We start from the raw sequence: 17,089 nt of genomic DNA on the forward strand, positions 1-17,089 counted from the left end.
ACATTATTATTTACTCTGATGATGAAAAGGGAACCATGTATTGTAATCATGTACCTTATAAAGACATATAGTAAGTTGGTCTTTTGCTCTTTGCTCCAGCTCTCGCTCTTGGCTCTGTCTCTTTAGCAGCAGCTGCATACTGTCCTTTACTCGGCAAAGCATCTGTGGAACAGATGTTGACAAAGGTCATTAGAAACTGAGCCTAATTACCAATACACAGACTTCGCTGACAAAACAAGCGGTATGCTCAGTGTGTGTGAGGGGGAAATGTGACAATCATCTGACCTTCTTGAAAAGACTGACCACCTGCTGTCTGACACTTGGTGACTGGCTGTTGAGGTTGGGAAGCAAGAAGTGGTGAATTAGGTCCATTTCCTGTGAGGTCAAAGCCTCAGTACTGCGGTGGCTTTCACACACCAAGCCTAAAGCATCCATCCTCACCTGGCAGTTATGTCACATACATACCGTGTTAATATGTTGGAAAAACGAACTACAGGTAACACTGTAAATCAGATATGACACAAAGAAAATGTACTCACTTGATCATGTTTATGTACGAGCGCTTGCCGAATCAGGCTCAAGGGCACCAGTTCCCCAAAGAGACCCTCCACTGGCGTTTGCATCACACCTTGAGACCTGGCTGCCCGCAAGCATGTCATCAGGGCCCCAAGTGCACCCCTGCTGCCAGTTGAATCTGTTAAGCATAAAAAAATATATATATGAAATGACCAAGAGACTCTTAAAGGACATTGCAAAAACAACATGTAACACAGCGCTGCAAGTACAGATGTTGTGTAGCAATAAGAAAAATGTGAGTATATTTATGTACAAATGCTTATGGTGGCAGCATGGTGAAGTCGCGTTTAGCACAGGCCCGCCTGTGTGGGCTTTTCATGATCTCCCCGAGCCTGCATGAGGTGTCTTCAGGTACTCCAGCTTCCTTTCACATCCCCAAAACATGAGTCTTAGGTTAACTAAAGACTCCAAATTGTTCATAGGTCCATACAAATAGAAATAGTCTACATTTACCCTGCAATTGTCTGGCGCCTAGTTCGGGCCCAGAATTTCTCGGTAGGCCCTGTCTCTCACCAAAAGTTAACTGGGATAGGATCCAACTCACCCGTGGCCCTAATAAAGACAAACTGTACAGAAAATGGATGCTTGTTTATGGTTGCCAGTTTGTGTGCTTTTACCTTTGCAGCTGGGAAGTCTGTCTTGCAATGCCTGCACCATGTGTGTCAGACTGGATGGGCTGCAGCGCAGCAATTTGGGGAGGAAATAATCCAGGATGTAGGTAGTCTCATCCACTCTCGCGCTACACAGCACCTGCAGTAGGGGCGTAACCCACATCCGGTGCCAACGCTCCGTCCAGTCTTCTGCAGTGGTCATTTTTTCTGTCGAGACTTCAGCAGCAAGTTGTTCTTTATGGCTGGTAAAAAGCCTCTCCAGAAGGTCGCTGGCATATGGAGCCAAAGTCTGGTCACTCATCAGACCCAGGAGAGATGAAGGAAGCTGTGGCTTGAGCTCAAGCAGGTATACAGCACCGTAAAGATCCACAAGGCAACCCAAAGCCCCATATTTTCCTCGCATGTGCCAATCGAGCTGGAACAGTCTTTGCGTGAGCTCTCCCACATAGCTGTCCGGATTTGCCTCAGAGGTAGAAGAAATGGTATGTTGATGGAGGAGGAGGAGGTTGCGAAACAGGGAGCATGTTTGGTGTCGGACTCCATCCAAGGGATGTTCCCAGTGGGAGTAGATATGCTCCAGAAGGCGTCGGTGTAAATCAGACCCGCCACTGAGTGACTGCTGTAGGCTGAGGGCACAGAGCTGCCTCTTTCCCTGCAGGCAGTCCAGGGCAGCACTACTCCACAGCGTAAGGACTCGAACTACCAGCAAAACAGTACTAGACTCTTTTATGCTGCAGATAGAAGAATACACAGAAAGAAACAGAAACATTTGTAACTACAAGAAAGATATACACAGATCAAGAAAATATAAATGAAAATTATAAATAGGGATGGGGCAAACTGTACAGGATGAATATGCCTCTCGACACTTACTGGACAATGTGCAAGTATAAAAGAATTTATGAAAATGGATTATAAATGTTTAGTTATTTTTGCCATCTTGGTATGCTCCTTCATATAAAGTCAAAGACACCATAACGAAAAAAATGAGAGATGTTTTTAAACCATATTTTTAACAAAAAATTCCACATTGAGAAATAAGTATCTTACATCAAATCATGTGTGCCACAATTGTTAGCAGCCTTGATGTTAACACTTTGTACTACACCGTTATCCCAACAGGCCAGCACCTGATCTTCTCCGATAATGTTTTACGAGATGGGAGAAAACAGAAAGAGGGATCTTCGACCATTCCTCTTTGCACAGTCCCTCTAAATTATCCAATGACCTGAGTCCTCTTGTCTGCAGTCTCTTTAGCTTACTCCACTGGTTTTCAACGGGGTTGAGGTCTGGGGACTGAGATAGCCAGGTAGCTTGATTCTGTGTCTGGTGAATAATTTCTACTATTTTCATGATGAGAGTATGTTTCTGCAATAAAAAATGCATTCATTTTAAGGCTTTTAACACATCTTAACCAGTGGTGCCAATAATTATGGAGGGCAATGTAAGTGATATCTGTGAATTAACTTTGTTTTGATATTTTGTTTTGAATTTTCATGTAAAATCATTATTTGTCACTTCTTCAAAAATACATGAATTGCACAAATGTAAATCTTTGCTGAATGTAGAAGTTTGCCCGAAAATATTTACCATCACCGCATGAACATAATGTTGTGTTGTGCATAATCTAACCCTACTTAAGATTTTGATCTGTACCTGCACTACTCAAAAAAAGTTAGGGACAACCTCTGGGTGACATTTTAGGATGACCCTAAAATACACTATAACCTTTACAAGTGAACTTAATTTGACCTTGTCGAAACTCTTAAATTCAGAAACCTTTATTTATTCAGTGTATATGTCCTACAGTTCAATGTTTCAGTACCCGTACAATTTGCACAATTTGCTGTTCAACTGAACGGTGAAATTTACTACAGGTGTTTCTGTTTGTGCTCTTATTGAATAATAAATTTCCTAGTTTGGTTAAACCTGGCATTTATATACTTCTCTTCATCATGCTGTTCACATTTTAGTATCATTAGATGAAGATGACACCTAACCATGGTTTAATAGTACCTCGGCATTGCAAGGCTTCAAATTTCTCAGAGGGGAGGAGCCACTGAGCTTGTCACAGACTGTCATCAGCAAGTTGTAACGACACAATTAAAAATGGAAATGAAAAAAAAAAAGGTTGTGAAAACGGGCGGCACGGTGGTCGACTGGTTAGCACGTCCGCCTCACAGTTCAGAGGTCGTGGGTTCGATCCCGGCTCCGGCCTCCCTGTGTGGAGCATGTTTCTCTCCGTGCCTGCGTGGGTTTTCTCCGGGTACTCCGGTTTCCTCCCACATTCCAAAAACATGCATGGTAAGTTGATTGGACACTCTAAATTGCCCCTAGGTGTGATTGTGAGTGCGGATGTTTGTCTCTGTGTGCCCTGCGATTGGCTGGCAACCAGTTCAGGGTGTCCCCCGCCTACTGCCCAAAGACAGCTGGGATAGGCTCCAGCACGCCCCGCGACCCTTGTGAGGATAAGCGGTACAGATAATGGATGGATGGATGGTTGTGAAAACTAATATTCAATTTCTTGTTAAAAAAAAAAAATAATAATAATAATAATTAAAACAAATAAATAAAAAAGTGTACTGAAAAACGTATTGAAATTCTGAATAGTTGGAAAGATAAAACAAAGTTCTCCTGTAATGGTTAGCGTGCATTTTAGATTCATCCTGAAATCTGACCCAAATGACAAATCTCACTAACTTTTTTGTGAGTCGTGTAATGACAGTATTTGTAAACATTTGTTCACTGACTTTTATTCTTATATGATAGTGGCACTTTGATTATTTTTTTCTCAAACTACCTACCTGACATCTAGATCCAGGAGTGTGTTCGGGACCAAGAGGAGCAGTGTTTCCCAGTGTGGGCCAGCGGGGGAACCTTTCCAGCTCAGCATGGCCAGCGCCCCGTGACACAGATACAAAGACACACCTGGCGGACGAGCACTTGTACACAAGCTCTCACAACTCTGCTTAATCCAAACGGGCGCAGAGTCCAAGCCATTCATCGAGCTACGGAGCAAACTGCACACCTGAAATGGCAACGGGACGGCAGTGCACAATGTGCTTGTTTAATTGAAAAATATTTGAATCATGAACAACTTTGGCATAACACAAGTAAAATACATCACATTCACAATTAGTTCTTATTTCACTGGTTTACATACATATACCGGGGTCACTGAGGAACAAAAATTAGATTTAATTGTGATTTTTTTTTTTTTTTTGTGCTGTTCCACTCGTGTATTTAAATTCAAAGAGTTTTACCCTGTGGAAGTTTTTAATAAGTTGAATTTGTGTGTTACTGTAGATAATCAGATAAATTGAGATAAAACTTACCACAGATGCAACCTCATCTCCAGAGCCCATCGCAGATTTGATTAATAAGACTATGGCCATGCCGGATGTACTCTGAACTGCTTGCACAAACTCCTCTTTGTTCAATATAAGACAGAGAGACAGAGAAAATGTGCGATGTCAGTAATGTTAAACATTTGTCATTTATATGTTGAAGATTTGTATGCTTTAATACCAGTTTAATAATTAGTTAAATATCAGGATCATATTTAAAGTAGAAATCAACCCAAACATATTTTTTTCAAGATTATGTTTCCAGCAGGCCCACTAGTTGAAACACGGCATTGTGATTATTAATGCGTTTATGGAATATGAGATAAGCAGCAAAATCCACCCCTTTTTAGCCATCACAGAGGGCGGGCATGTTGTCACTTCTGTCGACTGAAAATGACATCACAACTGCTCAGGTAACGACCAATCACGGCTCATCTTCAGAAAACAGGTCAGCCATGATTGGTCGTTACCTGAGCCCTTAGCAGTTCTGATGTCATTTTCTGTTGACAGAAGTGACAAAATGGCTGCCCCCAGAGATGGCTAAAAACGGGTGGATTAACTCTTATTCCACAAACACAATACAGTATTTATCAGAATGCCTTGTTTCAACTAGTGGGCCTACACAGAACATATTCTTGAAAAAAATATATTTGGGTTGACTTCCCCCTTTAAGTATGATAGTGCCCCCATTCTGGTAGTATGCACATCATATACAGCAAAGTACTAAAAAAAAAAAAAAAAAAAAAACATCTGTATAACATTTCTAATTTCTCAAATAGACCGTGTTACAAGCAAATGTACTGTATACTATATGGCTTACCATCAGTTATGATACTTATGTAGCAATCCAGCAGGCTTCTAAGTGTATCTTTCAATGTCTGGTGGATAGTGATGGCAGAACTGATAGAACCTTGGCATCTCTGGATGACCAGCATTGACGTTTTCACTGCTGTCAGACAGGAATGCATCAACTGGGCTTGAGCTATGTGACGGCCTGCGATACCCCTTTATAAACAGCAGAGGGTGACATACACAGTTTATGAGAGACGTATTAAAGTGACACAGTGAAAGTTGTAAATGCAGACAGTACTGTACTGTATGTGCAGACCTGTTTTGATTAAGATATTCACGTAATCCCTTGTGAAGGAACTGCAAAACTAGATAGAAGACAATAGGGTCAGTGGTCGATCATTCTCAAAGTAAATGTTTCAAGATAACTACAAAAACAAACCTTCTGGAAGAAGTTCATTGACGCATTTCTCGCCTGAAAATAGTGTTATTGCAGAATGTAGTTGTCGTCAGAAAGAAATACTGCATATGACTAGAAATCTACAGGCAAGCCAAGGGCTTGTGCACTTACCCAGAGGGAAGCCATCCATACAGCCACCAATGGTGTTCACAACATGTGAGTATTGGTCTGGAGCTGAATCAGACAAACAGTCTGACAGGCACTCGGACAGACAAGCTGTTGTTCGTTCCTGAAGCCAGGTTGGTACTGAACTCAGGGCACTATGCATGGTGCATACGGGCAAAAATGTGATGAAAGGAAAAAATATAATGATAATAATAATAATAATACCAAAATAATAATAACAACAATAATAATAATAATAACAATAATACATAAGGCAAATGCAAAAAAAAAAATATTTCTCCATACTGACAGCAAGATACTACTTTGGAAATAAACCCTAAATCCCTTGAGTTAATAGTTATAGGAAAATATCAAACCTAATTATGGGCAATAAAATCGGGCATTAACACAATGTAATATTGATTAATGTAATAAACAGGCAGCCATGGCAAATTGGTTAAAGGTTGCCGCCTAATACTATAAAATAATGAAGGAAAAGAAAAAAACATTGGATTCAGCAACAAACAGAACTGGTCCAATTGCTTGAATATGCATGAATGTCATGTTAGTAAAAGACATTCTTCATCTGCTCGGGATTTAAAACAAGAGTCCAATGTTCCTTTCCTTTCTTATAAAGCATACGTATGAGTTTGTGCATTAACTCAGTGTCTCACACGTCTTCTTATACAAACTCATTCAAGAATATATGAATGTTATTGTGCACCTGGAAATGGCACGTCGCAAGGGATTCTTGGCCTGCAAGGAAATGTAGCCCAAGGCCAATGTCTGTAGACAAGCTCCGATGATTTCTCCATCAGTTGGCTCTTCGTTGAGTGCCTCCAACAGCAAACCAGCCTGATGGGTAGAATAGACAATAATGTGACATGACTCCATATCATTCTATGCCAACAATTACTGTATATAAATACAGTACTACATTGACTTATTAGTAATCACCTTTTTCACTAACTGGATCTGTTGCACTGGCTCTTTCAACTCTAAGCAGGACTGCAAAGTCTTGGCGACCTGCCTGACGTCATCGTGCCCCCCATCCACAGACAGAGATGCTAGAGGCAAAGGTACACTCTTCAGTATGTGACATATTGAAATATGAAGAACCTTAGAGATTAAAACATTGTCCACCATTATCAATCAATGCGTACAACGGTTTGAACCACGTTACCTAACAGCATGTGCAATTTATCTTCGTCCAAAACCAAAGCCTCGACTTTGGGTGTCTTCTTTTTTACCACCATCGCACAGCAGCATTTGAAACCACTGTTATGGCTTGAATCCTGAAGTCAGCAACAAGTCAGGAAACGTGCAAAGTGACCCTAATTCAAAGAAAAAGAAAAAACGAGAATCACCATTAACAAACACGTAAAACATGCATGTTTCTTACATAAACACAAACATGACTTACAACACGACTTTTTAAAATGCTGCCACAGTATAAAACTGGCTGCCGTTACTGCAGACTAGCAAGTTCTGCTAGCTATACCGCTATCCGTCTAATATATCTGCAGACCATACAACTAACTATTCTTTTTTACACAAAGTAAAGGCTTGAATAATCGTGTCAAGATACAAGACAAAATCAGCATTCGCCGGACTGCTGCATGTGGTGCTGGTTTTCCGCAACTGCATTCAAGCTTCCGACCTGCGTCACTTTCCATAACGCGACATCTTCCGGTGGTTTGGGTTTCAAAATTAAACTCTTAAACGCTTTCATCATAATGTTTCTTTTCCTTTCCCCGCTAGGGGTCGCCCACGGCTTATTAATAAATCCCGTTAGAGCGATTGAACGCACACGCCCCGCTGCAATATGATTGGCTGCTGCATCCAGGCAGCAAAAGCAGGCAATACAGATGAGAGGATATGACTAAATATGCATCCATCCATCCATCCATCCATTATCGATACCGCTTATCCTCGCAAGGGTCGCGGGGTAAATATGCATCACATTTGTACAAAAATAAAAACAATCAAGTTGGCTAGGGTTAAGTTTTGGGATAGAGTTAGTGGGATTTAAAATTACATCTCTACACTGACATTCTCAGTGTTCTCATTCTGCCTTTCCGGCCTGAATGCAGGAGGGCGCGGATTACGTGATTCAGCAGCCAATAATATTGCAGCGGATCTGCCTTACACTGTAGAATTCATAATAAAGCACAAAGTACAACAGAACATAGTACTTCCGGTTGAATGTAGGTGTCAAATTAAGAACACATTGTTTAATTGTATGATGAGATCTAAGATCTTCGGCTCGTTGTAGGCTTTACTAAATATATGTTATTACATCCATGCGGTTAAGAGTCTAACCCATTCGTAAAAACTCCAAAGACATGTCCTGTCTCAAAAGAGCGCTCAGCTTTCTGAATGGTGGATTTTATACGTCAATCAAACAGACGTAGCGTTTCTCCCACGCATTGAAACGCCCACTAAATATGTGATTGGATCTGTTAACTAACCCAACTTTTTTCACTGAGACTTTTGGAAAAGAGAAAGTCAGTGATGTTTTACTCATCCACCGGAACGTTAAACTATATAGACTTCGGCATGGACATGGCGTGAAATCAAATCACGCGTGTCGCGGTGTTCCATCATTTCTTTTCACGGGTAAGTGGGGAAACTCATTAATTATTGTAGTGAAAAACTACGTGAATAGCTATGTCTCAACAAAACTAAACTTTTATATCGGTTGAATTAAACTATCCACATTAGGTGTTGATGGTTGCTGCTTTTTGCGTCACAGTTGTAGTGGACACATGGCTTCGTTTTGAATATTAATAGGCCTACGTCCGTTGCCTACAATGGACTGATGGTACCAGCCGGCGTGGTACAGTGAATAGTCTATGTGAGTCGTTGTTGTCATTGAAAGGCAGATAGTACGCAGATATGTAGAGTTGTTGTAGTCCATCAATTGCCTTAAAAGCCGCCTAAATTCATGAGCAAAATGTTTAAATCTCAGATTAAATCAAATAAATATTGTTCCAATAATCATGTTTATGAAATCGACTTTAGTTTAAGTGGCCCATTATATGCAGTTACTTTGTTTTAGACGTACGTAAATGTTCAGTGATCGCTAAACATAATAAGTAATTAATAATTATAATTAAAAAATATATAATAAAAGAAAAAGAGGCATGTACACAGGTTGAAAATGCATAGCCTCTTTCATGTTGTACAGTACATGTTAATGTAGTTATTAAGATACTCCCTTATTGTTAAGTTGAATGATATTTGCTTGCATATAAAAATGGCATATAAAAATGGGTTTCAAACTAACAAGCCAAATACCAAGTTATATTAAAAAAGAAGAGTGTTTGTATACATTTGCCTGCTCTCTTTGAAATCCCCTGTGTTTACCACAGCAGAAAGCGGCAAAAATAAGCCTGTGGAAGCCAGTTTATAAGTCGTCCTCAGCATGTTTGCAGTCTCTTTACTTAGACGCCAGCTGGGTAATGAGAGGTTATTACATGGAGCAGAAAGCCAGGCTTTCTGTCGCGTTCGTCTGCCATTAAAAATTATCATCCGGCTTTCTCTTTTATCTGTTTTCCAACGACTGCACTGGAAAACTTGTGTTGTACGTGTGTTTTTCTATTTGGCCAAGCAAAGTGATACGCCCACATCCCTCACTGGTCCAGCTGGGCTCAGCCCTGGAATATTTCAGGTGCTGGCTTGTGGCAAAACATCTGGGCGACAACACACCCTCTTTGTTTGTATTAACATTCCAAAGCTCTCTATATGGTGAATAAAAAAGGCTATTGTACATTTAATTAATTTTCCTGTGTGATATCAGTGTGTACTGTATATGTGTGTTCCAGAAAACAGGCAGTATGGCGGAAGGCGAGGAGACCATGAGTCAAGAGGACTGGAAGGACAAGTGTATGGTCCTCGAAGCTCTGCTCATGAAGTTCAGGGTTCAAATAATCAAAATCCGAGATCTTACTGCTGACAAGGTTGGTTGGAGGATATTTTTTCTACTTTAAGTAAAATAATAACTGTGACCGTTATCAGTATAGTTTAAGGTTTCTAGCGGTTATTTAAAGGTAGTGTAGTGAGAAGTACTGTATACACTGTAGTACAGTACATAGTTTTTATAGGACTGCCCATTCATCCTACTTTGGGAGGAGGATGTATGAATAGCCCCCTTCAAACGCAATAAAAATGCACAGGACGAAACCGGAACAAACATGAGTTCCTGTACAAACTTTTTTTTTTGCTCTGGCTACTGAAGGTAGAAAAAGGTGATTAACAATTTTATATGACACTGTCAATAGTCTGCAACTCAGAGTTTATAAATTAAAATATCACTTGGTTATCTTGTTACCTTATTTCTGTATATGTTGCAGTCTATGATTTAAATATTTGAAATGATCAGTCGACAAAATGGAAATGGTGAATAAAAAGTAAACTGCTAGTGTAATTAGGCGACAGTGCCACTGAAGTTGAAGTTGAAGTTGTGTGCAGTCATTATGATAAACTACAAATGCAACATCCAGTAAAAGGTATGCTTTTTTTTAAGAAAAATTGTGTTTGGGTCTGTTTGCTGACAAAAAAAAAAAGACTGAAAAATTGGGTCACAAATCACGCAAGATTTTCTTCAAATTTTTAGTCTTGATGTATTTTGGGGTTTTTTTTGCAAGGATTATTTTTCATAGCTCTCAGTCATATTTACATGTTACATAGAGTCGCTAATAGTGTTGCACGTTGTACAGGTACCGTATCACGGTACTTTGCCGGCGAAAAGGCTTGTAGGCCATGTTTTTAAGTACCATAAAAAAAAAAAAAAGCAGTAATAATGCTCTCCAACATAAATGTCTAGAGTGGGTGGTACCTTTATTAACATGGGTACAAGACAGAGAAATACAACACAGAGACTTGGTTAAACTGTTGTGCACCTGCGGACCTTTCAGACATACGCAGTGTCATCTGGAATTCTTTTGCCTACATGAATAATTTTGTCATAAGCAACCTTGTTGGTTATTGATAGCATTTGATGAGACTATTAATGTTTATTTGCTTGACAATAATGGTGTAAATATATTTTTTACAATGGAAGAAATTAAAGGCAGTCCAGTATGAGAGTACTTCATACTACAGTATGTACCCATATATGCATAAATAACTCAACTCAACTTTATTTATAGAGCACTTTTAAAACAACCATTGTTGCATACAAAGTTCTGTACATGCAGTCGAAATCAGTTATGCAATAGCAAAGACAGTAAAAGCAATAAATTAATAACACAAATACAAATGATAAATATAAGCAAATAATAAACAAAAAATACATATACTGTATAAAAAATACGTCATCTTTTTATTTAATCGAATGTTAGCGTTTAAAGGTACAGTGTGTAAAAATGCCATCTAGTAGTGAACAAATGGAATGCAACAACCTAAGTTGGAAGCGCGTGCATTTTGAAGCCAGCAATTTTCTTCAGCAGAGGTGCAAGCAAATTGTCATCACAAACGACTTCTAGTATTCTCTCAAAAAAATAAGTGAGTATTTTTTACACGTGCACATAGTCATTGATCCAGCAAATTTGTGATCGGGTGATTCATCTCCTTCGGGTATCCGTAACAGAAAGATCATAATGAAACATGTCAGTCTCTTGTAAGGTGAGGTGCGACCCTACAAGTAATGTAATGAGCGATTACTAGACCTTCGATTTTATAAAATTTTTACAAAATGTGATAAAACATTTTTTTTAAAGAATTGAAATAAATTTTAAAAATGAATGAACATTGAAAAGCAAAAATTTCTTCACACTTCTACCTTTAAGAATGTTCAAAGATGTATGTTCAAATGTTCAAAAGTGTTTAAAAATGTTCAAAATATCATTTTTTAAAATTTAATGAAATATACAGTAATAATAGTTTAGTATAGAGCATTTAAAAAAAAAAATTGAGGATGCTGGTTAATGTTGGAGGATCCTCACTGCATGTAATTATTTGTTTTGTAATTTAGTAGTCCCCACGTACCATGCAAATATTTGAGTAGTTTATTTAGGGATTACCGGTACTTAATTGATTTTTCTGATTTGATTGAAGCGAATGTCATGGCATCTTTGCCAATTTATTTCGGCACCAATGTTTAAGTGTTTTCAATCTTGCCTACTTTGTATAATCTTAAAGAAAAAGTTTAATGTTTGGAATTGACGAATGCTTGTATTGTGTTTTATAGAACATATGCATGCTTCCTTGACTGAAGAAAACCTGTAAAAACATTGACAATTGCCAACTTTTTTCCCAGTGTTCCCTTGCTGCACTCCCTAACACAGCAACGGTTCGCAATATTTCAATTCAGCCGGCTAAATATGACAAGGACTCAGAGGGAACACCGCAGGTCTTGCGTTGTAGTCCCATGGCCTTCTAAATGGCGGATGAGCATTCACACTGCAGACGCATTGGATACATATACGATTTATATCCAGTTATCCACACACAATAGAAGGCCAGGGCGGATTTGAAATTGAATTGTACTGTTCACATTCCATGGAAAAAGACACAGATACATGTCAAATATGGGCCAAAAAATCTGAATTTGCCTGCAATGTGAACATAGCCGAGTCATGTGACATGAATCATGGAAGAAAGGCGGTTGCAACCATCTCTCCAATCTGACCAGCACTGGGCTGGCCCATGCTGCTCAGTGGCCTAGATCTGAAGCGGTTCTCCAGGGAGCTTTAATATAAACAACAGTCTCACCACATGGTTTCACTATGCACTGTGTGATGGGATTGATTCAACTCCAAGCAAACTAGAAAGCAAAACTTCTGTTGAGACTCAAGTAAACATCTGGGTCTGGTAGGTATTCGGGCTATATAATCGTAAAAATATTGTCACTGTGATAATAGCCTGTGCAATATGCATCTCACAAAGACGTGCAATATATTTCATATGGAATTGTATGCTTTTTTATGACTTTGACCAATCAAATTCAGATTCAACCTTAATTACACATCACCATCCAAAAGATTAACCGTATCTAGGGGGATTACTACACTACACTAAATAACAAAAATTGTAAGTTATTACAATAATTATGAGTATTCCTATCCCTAGTAAGCATGAAAACCTGCTATGAGTCAAATGTGCTTTCTCTTTAATGTTTATATTGTATTGGCATTTGTGTTAACAGGAAAGTGTCTTGTCCCTTAAGGCCTAGATAGACCAAAAAGACGCCAACGTCGGATTGGTCTATCTAAGCCTTTAGATAAACCTTTCGTTGATGTGTACTGTCAAATTTGTTTACAACACTGCAAATTCAAATTAATAAGCTAAAGATTGTCATGTTGTGTGTGCACATTGACAAGTCTGAATTTGAATCAATGATCCACATTTGTAGGAGAAGTTTCTACTATAGAAATGATTGATTCTGAAAGGAAACTGAAGGTTTTCTAACAATCCTTTGGGGTGTACTCATGTTGAACAATGAAGTACATGTTAGTCTCAATTGAGAACAATGTTCAAAAGGGTCATTTAACTGTATGTCATGGGCTTTCTCAAAGAAATTTTAAAATTCTTACACAGTCCTCTCAGTGTCCAGGCCAAACTGCTGATGTCATGAGGTCATGGTTAACGTCCCCTGCTTTGTTTGGTCTCTGCTGCTGAACTGCCAGCCCTGCGAACAAAGCTTGTTATTTTAAAGCTTTGTGGTGATGCACGAACACCTCTGCAACCTCTATCTGTATCTGTAGGGATGGGCTTGTAAAATGGTGAAAAAAATTGTTGTCAGAAAACTTTATTTGTATTTCTGAAACTGGCTTTTTGTTGTGCACTATTTCTCTCCTGGCATTTACGGACTATTACGGTCTCTGAGCAGACTTGGCAATGTAATGAAATCCTAGAAAGCCTCTGAGAAATGATACGTTGAGAATGAGGGCATGAAAATAAAGTAGAAAGGAGAGGGGAGGGGCCTGGTGTAAAGATTGAGCTCCCCAAGGGAGGAAATAGCTAGATTAGTTAACTGTGTGTGTGTGTGGGTGTGTGTGTGTGTGTGTGAGTGTGTATTAGTGTGTGTTTAAGAACAAGGTCATTTTGAGTTTATTGCATGTGTGTGTTTCAGGCCAGTCAAATGTTTCTTCTTTGAATCTCTCAGCCTTCTCTCTTCAACCTAACACATTTGTTGTTTCCCTCTGTTACTTTACTAGTGATAATGTTTTCCAAAATTCTGTAGATGCGCCAGCCTTCCTGCGTGGACTTTGCATGTTCTCCCAGTACTTGCGTGGGTTTTCTCTTGATACTGCGATCTACTCCCACATTCCAAATATCTGCATGTTAGGCTAACGAATACTGTCCAAAGGTGTGAATGAAGAGTGTGAAGGGGTGTGTGTCAATATGTGCCGACTAGTTCAGGGTGTACCCTGCCGAAGGTCAGCTTGGTAACAGCGACTGGTAGAAAACAGATGGATTGATAGATACAATATTTGTGTTCTGGAGTTATCGGGCTTTCTTGTCCAAGGCCAGAATGCGTTTAGCACCAGCATGTAACTCTGGCCAACTTGAAATGAAAAATGAAATATACCGTTAGTTGCAGAGTCATTAATGACGAAGTCAACCCAAACATATTTTTTTAAGACTAGGTTATATGCAGGCCCACTAGTTGAAACAAGGTGTTCTGATAAATATTACATTTGTGGAATAAGAGTTAATCCACCCATTTTTAGCCATCTCTGGGGCGGCCATTTTGTCACTGTTGACTGAAAATGACATCACAACTGCTCAGGTAACGACCAATCACGTCTGACCTGTTTTCTGAAGCTGAGCCATGATTGGTCGTTACCTGAGCCCTGAGCAATTGTGATGTTATTTTCAGTTGACAGACGTGACAAAATGGCCGCTCCCTGAGATGGCTAAAAAGGTCTGGACTTCGCTGCTTAACTCATATTCCACAAACGCAATATTAATCAGAATGCCTTGTTTCAGCTAGTGGCCCATAGGGAATATATTCTGAAAAAAATATGTTTCGGTTGCTTTCCAACCTTTAAATCCAAAAAGAGTATTTCTCCATATGTCCTGCAACACAAACATCTTCTTGTAATTAACTAGCACCCTAACCACTACCACATAACTGCCTACAGCAAAAGTTTAACTGATTCAGACTTTTGCTGCTCTAATCAGAAATGCGCTATTTCTTCCTACACCACAACATACATCTGAGCAAGTTTTCAAATGCTTTCGTATATTTTAATTTAAACATAGTTTTTGGCCCCAACTACACAGCATAAAACCAAAATGCAGTACTGTGGAAACTCTCAGGGACAGCACAATCTTTCCTGGGACGCTAGTCGGGTTTCCAATTTGTTCAGATTTTTTATTTCCCATTGGGATTTCTAACATAAATGAAATTAATAATCTGTCAAACTGTTGTAATTATAAAATGTTTTATTTAAAAAATAGCTATATGCAGCTTTTATGTAACAGTTTAACATTTTCAATTGCCATACAAAAATAAGTTATAGCTGATAATATTATGTTACACAGTAACACACAACAGTCTTAATTTTATGTTGAACAATGAAGAAATTGAATGTGAACATGATTCATGTTGCAGTTAACTTTTTAATGTGCACAAGTGTCACACAGTTAAAAGAAGTTAACCACTTGAGATGAAACAGTTCAAGTTTACTGAAAAACCTTAATCAAAGTTCCAAGAGTTAGTATTACCGCTTCAAATTTTAACTGTGAGATGGCAATATTATTTTTCAACAACACAGAGGACTAGGCTGTTTTGCTGAACACTGCAGATTAATTCAAAGTACAAGTAATTACCCTGATTGCAGGAAAAAGTTGGTGCAAAGGAAAGCGGCACCTCCAAGATCACCACCGGGAATTGTAATTGTAAACAAACTGCATATTTGCAGTTAGGTAAATACCTCTATAGCATTTTCATTGTAAGTTAAGTATATCTCAGGAGCTGTGGATGCATGGAATTTCATTTACTTTGCAATAATGTATATAAACTACATAGGATTGTTGATTTTATACTTCAGTGCTCGTGCATGTGTCTGTGACTTTTTGTGTTAGAAAGATCATACTGATTATTTTATAAGCATTCATTCCATAACATAAAATGTTCATAGCTGTTTATCTCAGTGAACCCTTTTGAATATTAAAATCTAAAAACAGTACAACTTGACTTGATATGTATGTACTTTTGTATGGTGATGCTGATGGTTTCATGCTTTGAATTTGACTAGACATTACGTTCTTCTCTTCTCTCATTCTTCTTGTTAAGGCTGGACCTTTTGGAATGAGAGCTGAAAAAAAATCGCCTGAAGTGAAAAAAAGAAAAAAGCCAAATGTTTCCCCAAAATGTTTTGGAATTGTAATGAGACAGTCTCTGGAGCATTTGACTTTGAAGGTTGCAGCCCTCCATCCATTTTTGCTCCTGCTTGTCCTCTTTCATTACACCCTGGACTGGTCGCCAGCCAGTAACAGTCCCATAAATAACCTGAACTTCAGAACTGTGAGGCAGACCACTGCACAGTGCTACCCCGTTAGAGGTTCAATTTATTAGAAATGTCAGTCAGAGTGACAGTATAAGTCAAAACTGCTGTTAATCGTGCAGGTGTGTCCACTGTTGTTGCCAGTGTGTGTAAAATGTTCCAACTATACATTTCATGGGGTATTCTGAGCATTAGAAGTCAGTAACTTCCAGCTGGGCTGAGTGTTTTTGGTCCACAGCCTGTAGGTAATGTATTGCAAGGGATGTGTGTCATAACGGCAGAGAAAGAGGCTTTGTGAGCTGGCTGTGGACGGGGGAGGGATGGCTAGAGTTCAGGAGAGGTTGGACACAGAGTGCCAGTTGTGGAATTCCAGGAATGGAACTCCATTTGAATTTGAACAGGGAATCGTCTGCAGAGGTGGCAGAGCAGTAAAGAGAGGTTGTGGGGCTACGGGAGAGGTGACAAGTCATATTTGTGTGTCGACGACACTCACCGGGGTTACTCATATTAAAGACATGAATAATATTGCTTTTTGATGTTTAATCAAACCAACGTTAAAAGCGAAAATCTCTCTGTTAATTCCGGTTGAGCTGCACAAGATATGACACAATGACACACACACTTGAACTGGTTTGATGTTTGTTTCTTATATAACCTTGAGAATGAGAAGCATACAGGGTTTAATGTTAAGTCTATTGTGTGTGGGGGTGTAAGTGTGCTTGGGTGCATGTGTGTAAGTGT

The 17,089-nt window shown here is 39.1% G+C and overlaps 2 protein-coding genes across 10 annotated transcripts in view; one reads left to right on the plus strand and one right to left on the minus strand.

The window, feature by feature from the left end:
- The window catches only part of thada (THADA armadillo repeat containing), a 102,606-nt gene extending 95,040 nt beyond the window's left edge, over window positions 1-7,566 (minus strand). For all 6 annotated transcript variants that reach the window (XM_086044787.1, XM_086044786.1, XM_086044785.1 and 3 more), the window contains exons 1-14: window positions 7,312-7,566; window positions 7,072-7,222; window positions 6,846-6,955; window positions 6,613-6,743; window positions 5,895-6,043; window positions 5,766-5,798; window positions 5,643-5,691; window positions 5,355-5,539; window positions 4,523-4,617; window positions 3,992-4,215; window positions 1,194-1,918; window positions 540-694; window positions 286-441; window positions 55-162 (exon numbers count right to left, since the gene is read on the minus strand). In XM_086044787.1, the coding sequence (XP_085900913.1) occupies window positions 55-162; window positions 286-441; window positions 540-694; window positions 1,194-1,918; window positions 3,992-4,215; window positions 4,523-4,617; window positions 5,355-5,539; window positions 5,643-5,691; window positions 5,766-5,798; window positions 5,895-6,043; window positions 6,613-6,743; window positions 6,846-6,955; window positions 7,072-7,144 (2,193 nt within the window). In that variant the 5' untranslated portion in view covers window positions 7,145-7,222; window positions 7,312-7,566. The remainder of the gene's footprint in view (window positions 1-54; window positions 163-285; window positions 442-539; window positions 695-1,193; window positions 1,919-3,991; window positions 4,216-4,522; window positions 4,618-5,354; window positions 5,540-5,642; window positions 5,692-5,765; window positions 5,799-5,894; window positions 6,044-6,612; window positions 6,744-6,845; window positions 6,956-7,071; window positions 7,223-7,311) is intronic.
- A 796-nt stretch (window positions 7,567-8,362) lies between these two features.
- The window catches only part of plekhh2 (pleckstrin homology domain containing, family H (with MyTH4 domain) member 2), a 35,872-nt gene continuing 27,145 nt past the window's right edge, over window positions 8,363-17,089 (plus strand). For all 4 annotated transcript variants that reach the window (XM_086045639.1, XM_086045642.1, XM_086045641.1 and 1 more), the window contains exons 1-2: window positions 8,363-8,507; window positions 9,716-9,850. In XM_086045639.1, the coding sequence (XP_085901765.1) occupies window positions 9,728-9,850 (123 nt within the window). In that variant the 5' untranslated portion in view covers window positions 8,363-8,507; window positions 9,716-9,727. The remainder of the gene's footprint in view (window positions 8,508-9,715; window positions 9,851-17,089) is intronic.

The sequence above is a fragment of the Filicampus tigris genome, chromosome 11 (assembly GCF_054856515.1).
Source record: "Filicampus tigris isolate MCC_2025a chromosome 11, RoL_Ftig_1.0, whole genome shotgun sequence".
NCBI classification, from domain to species: domain Eukaryota; kingdom Metazoa; phylum Chordata; class Actinopteri; order Syngnathiformes; family Syngnathidae; genus Filicampus; species Filicampus tigris.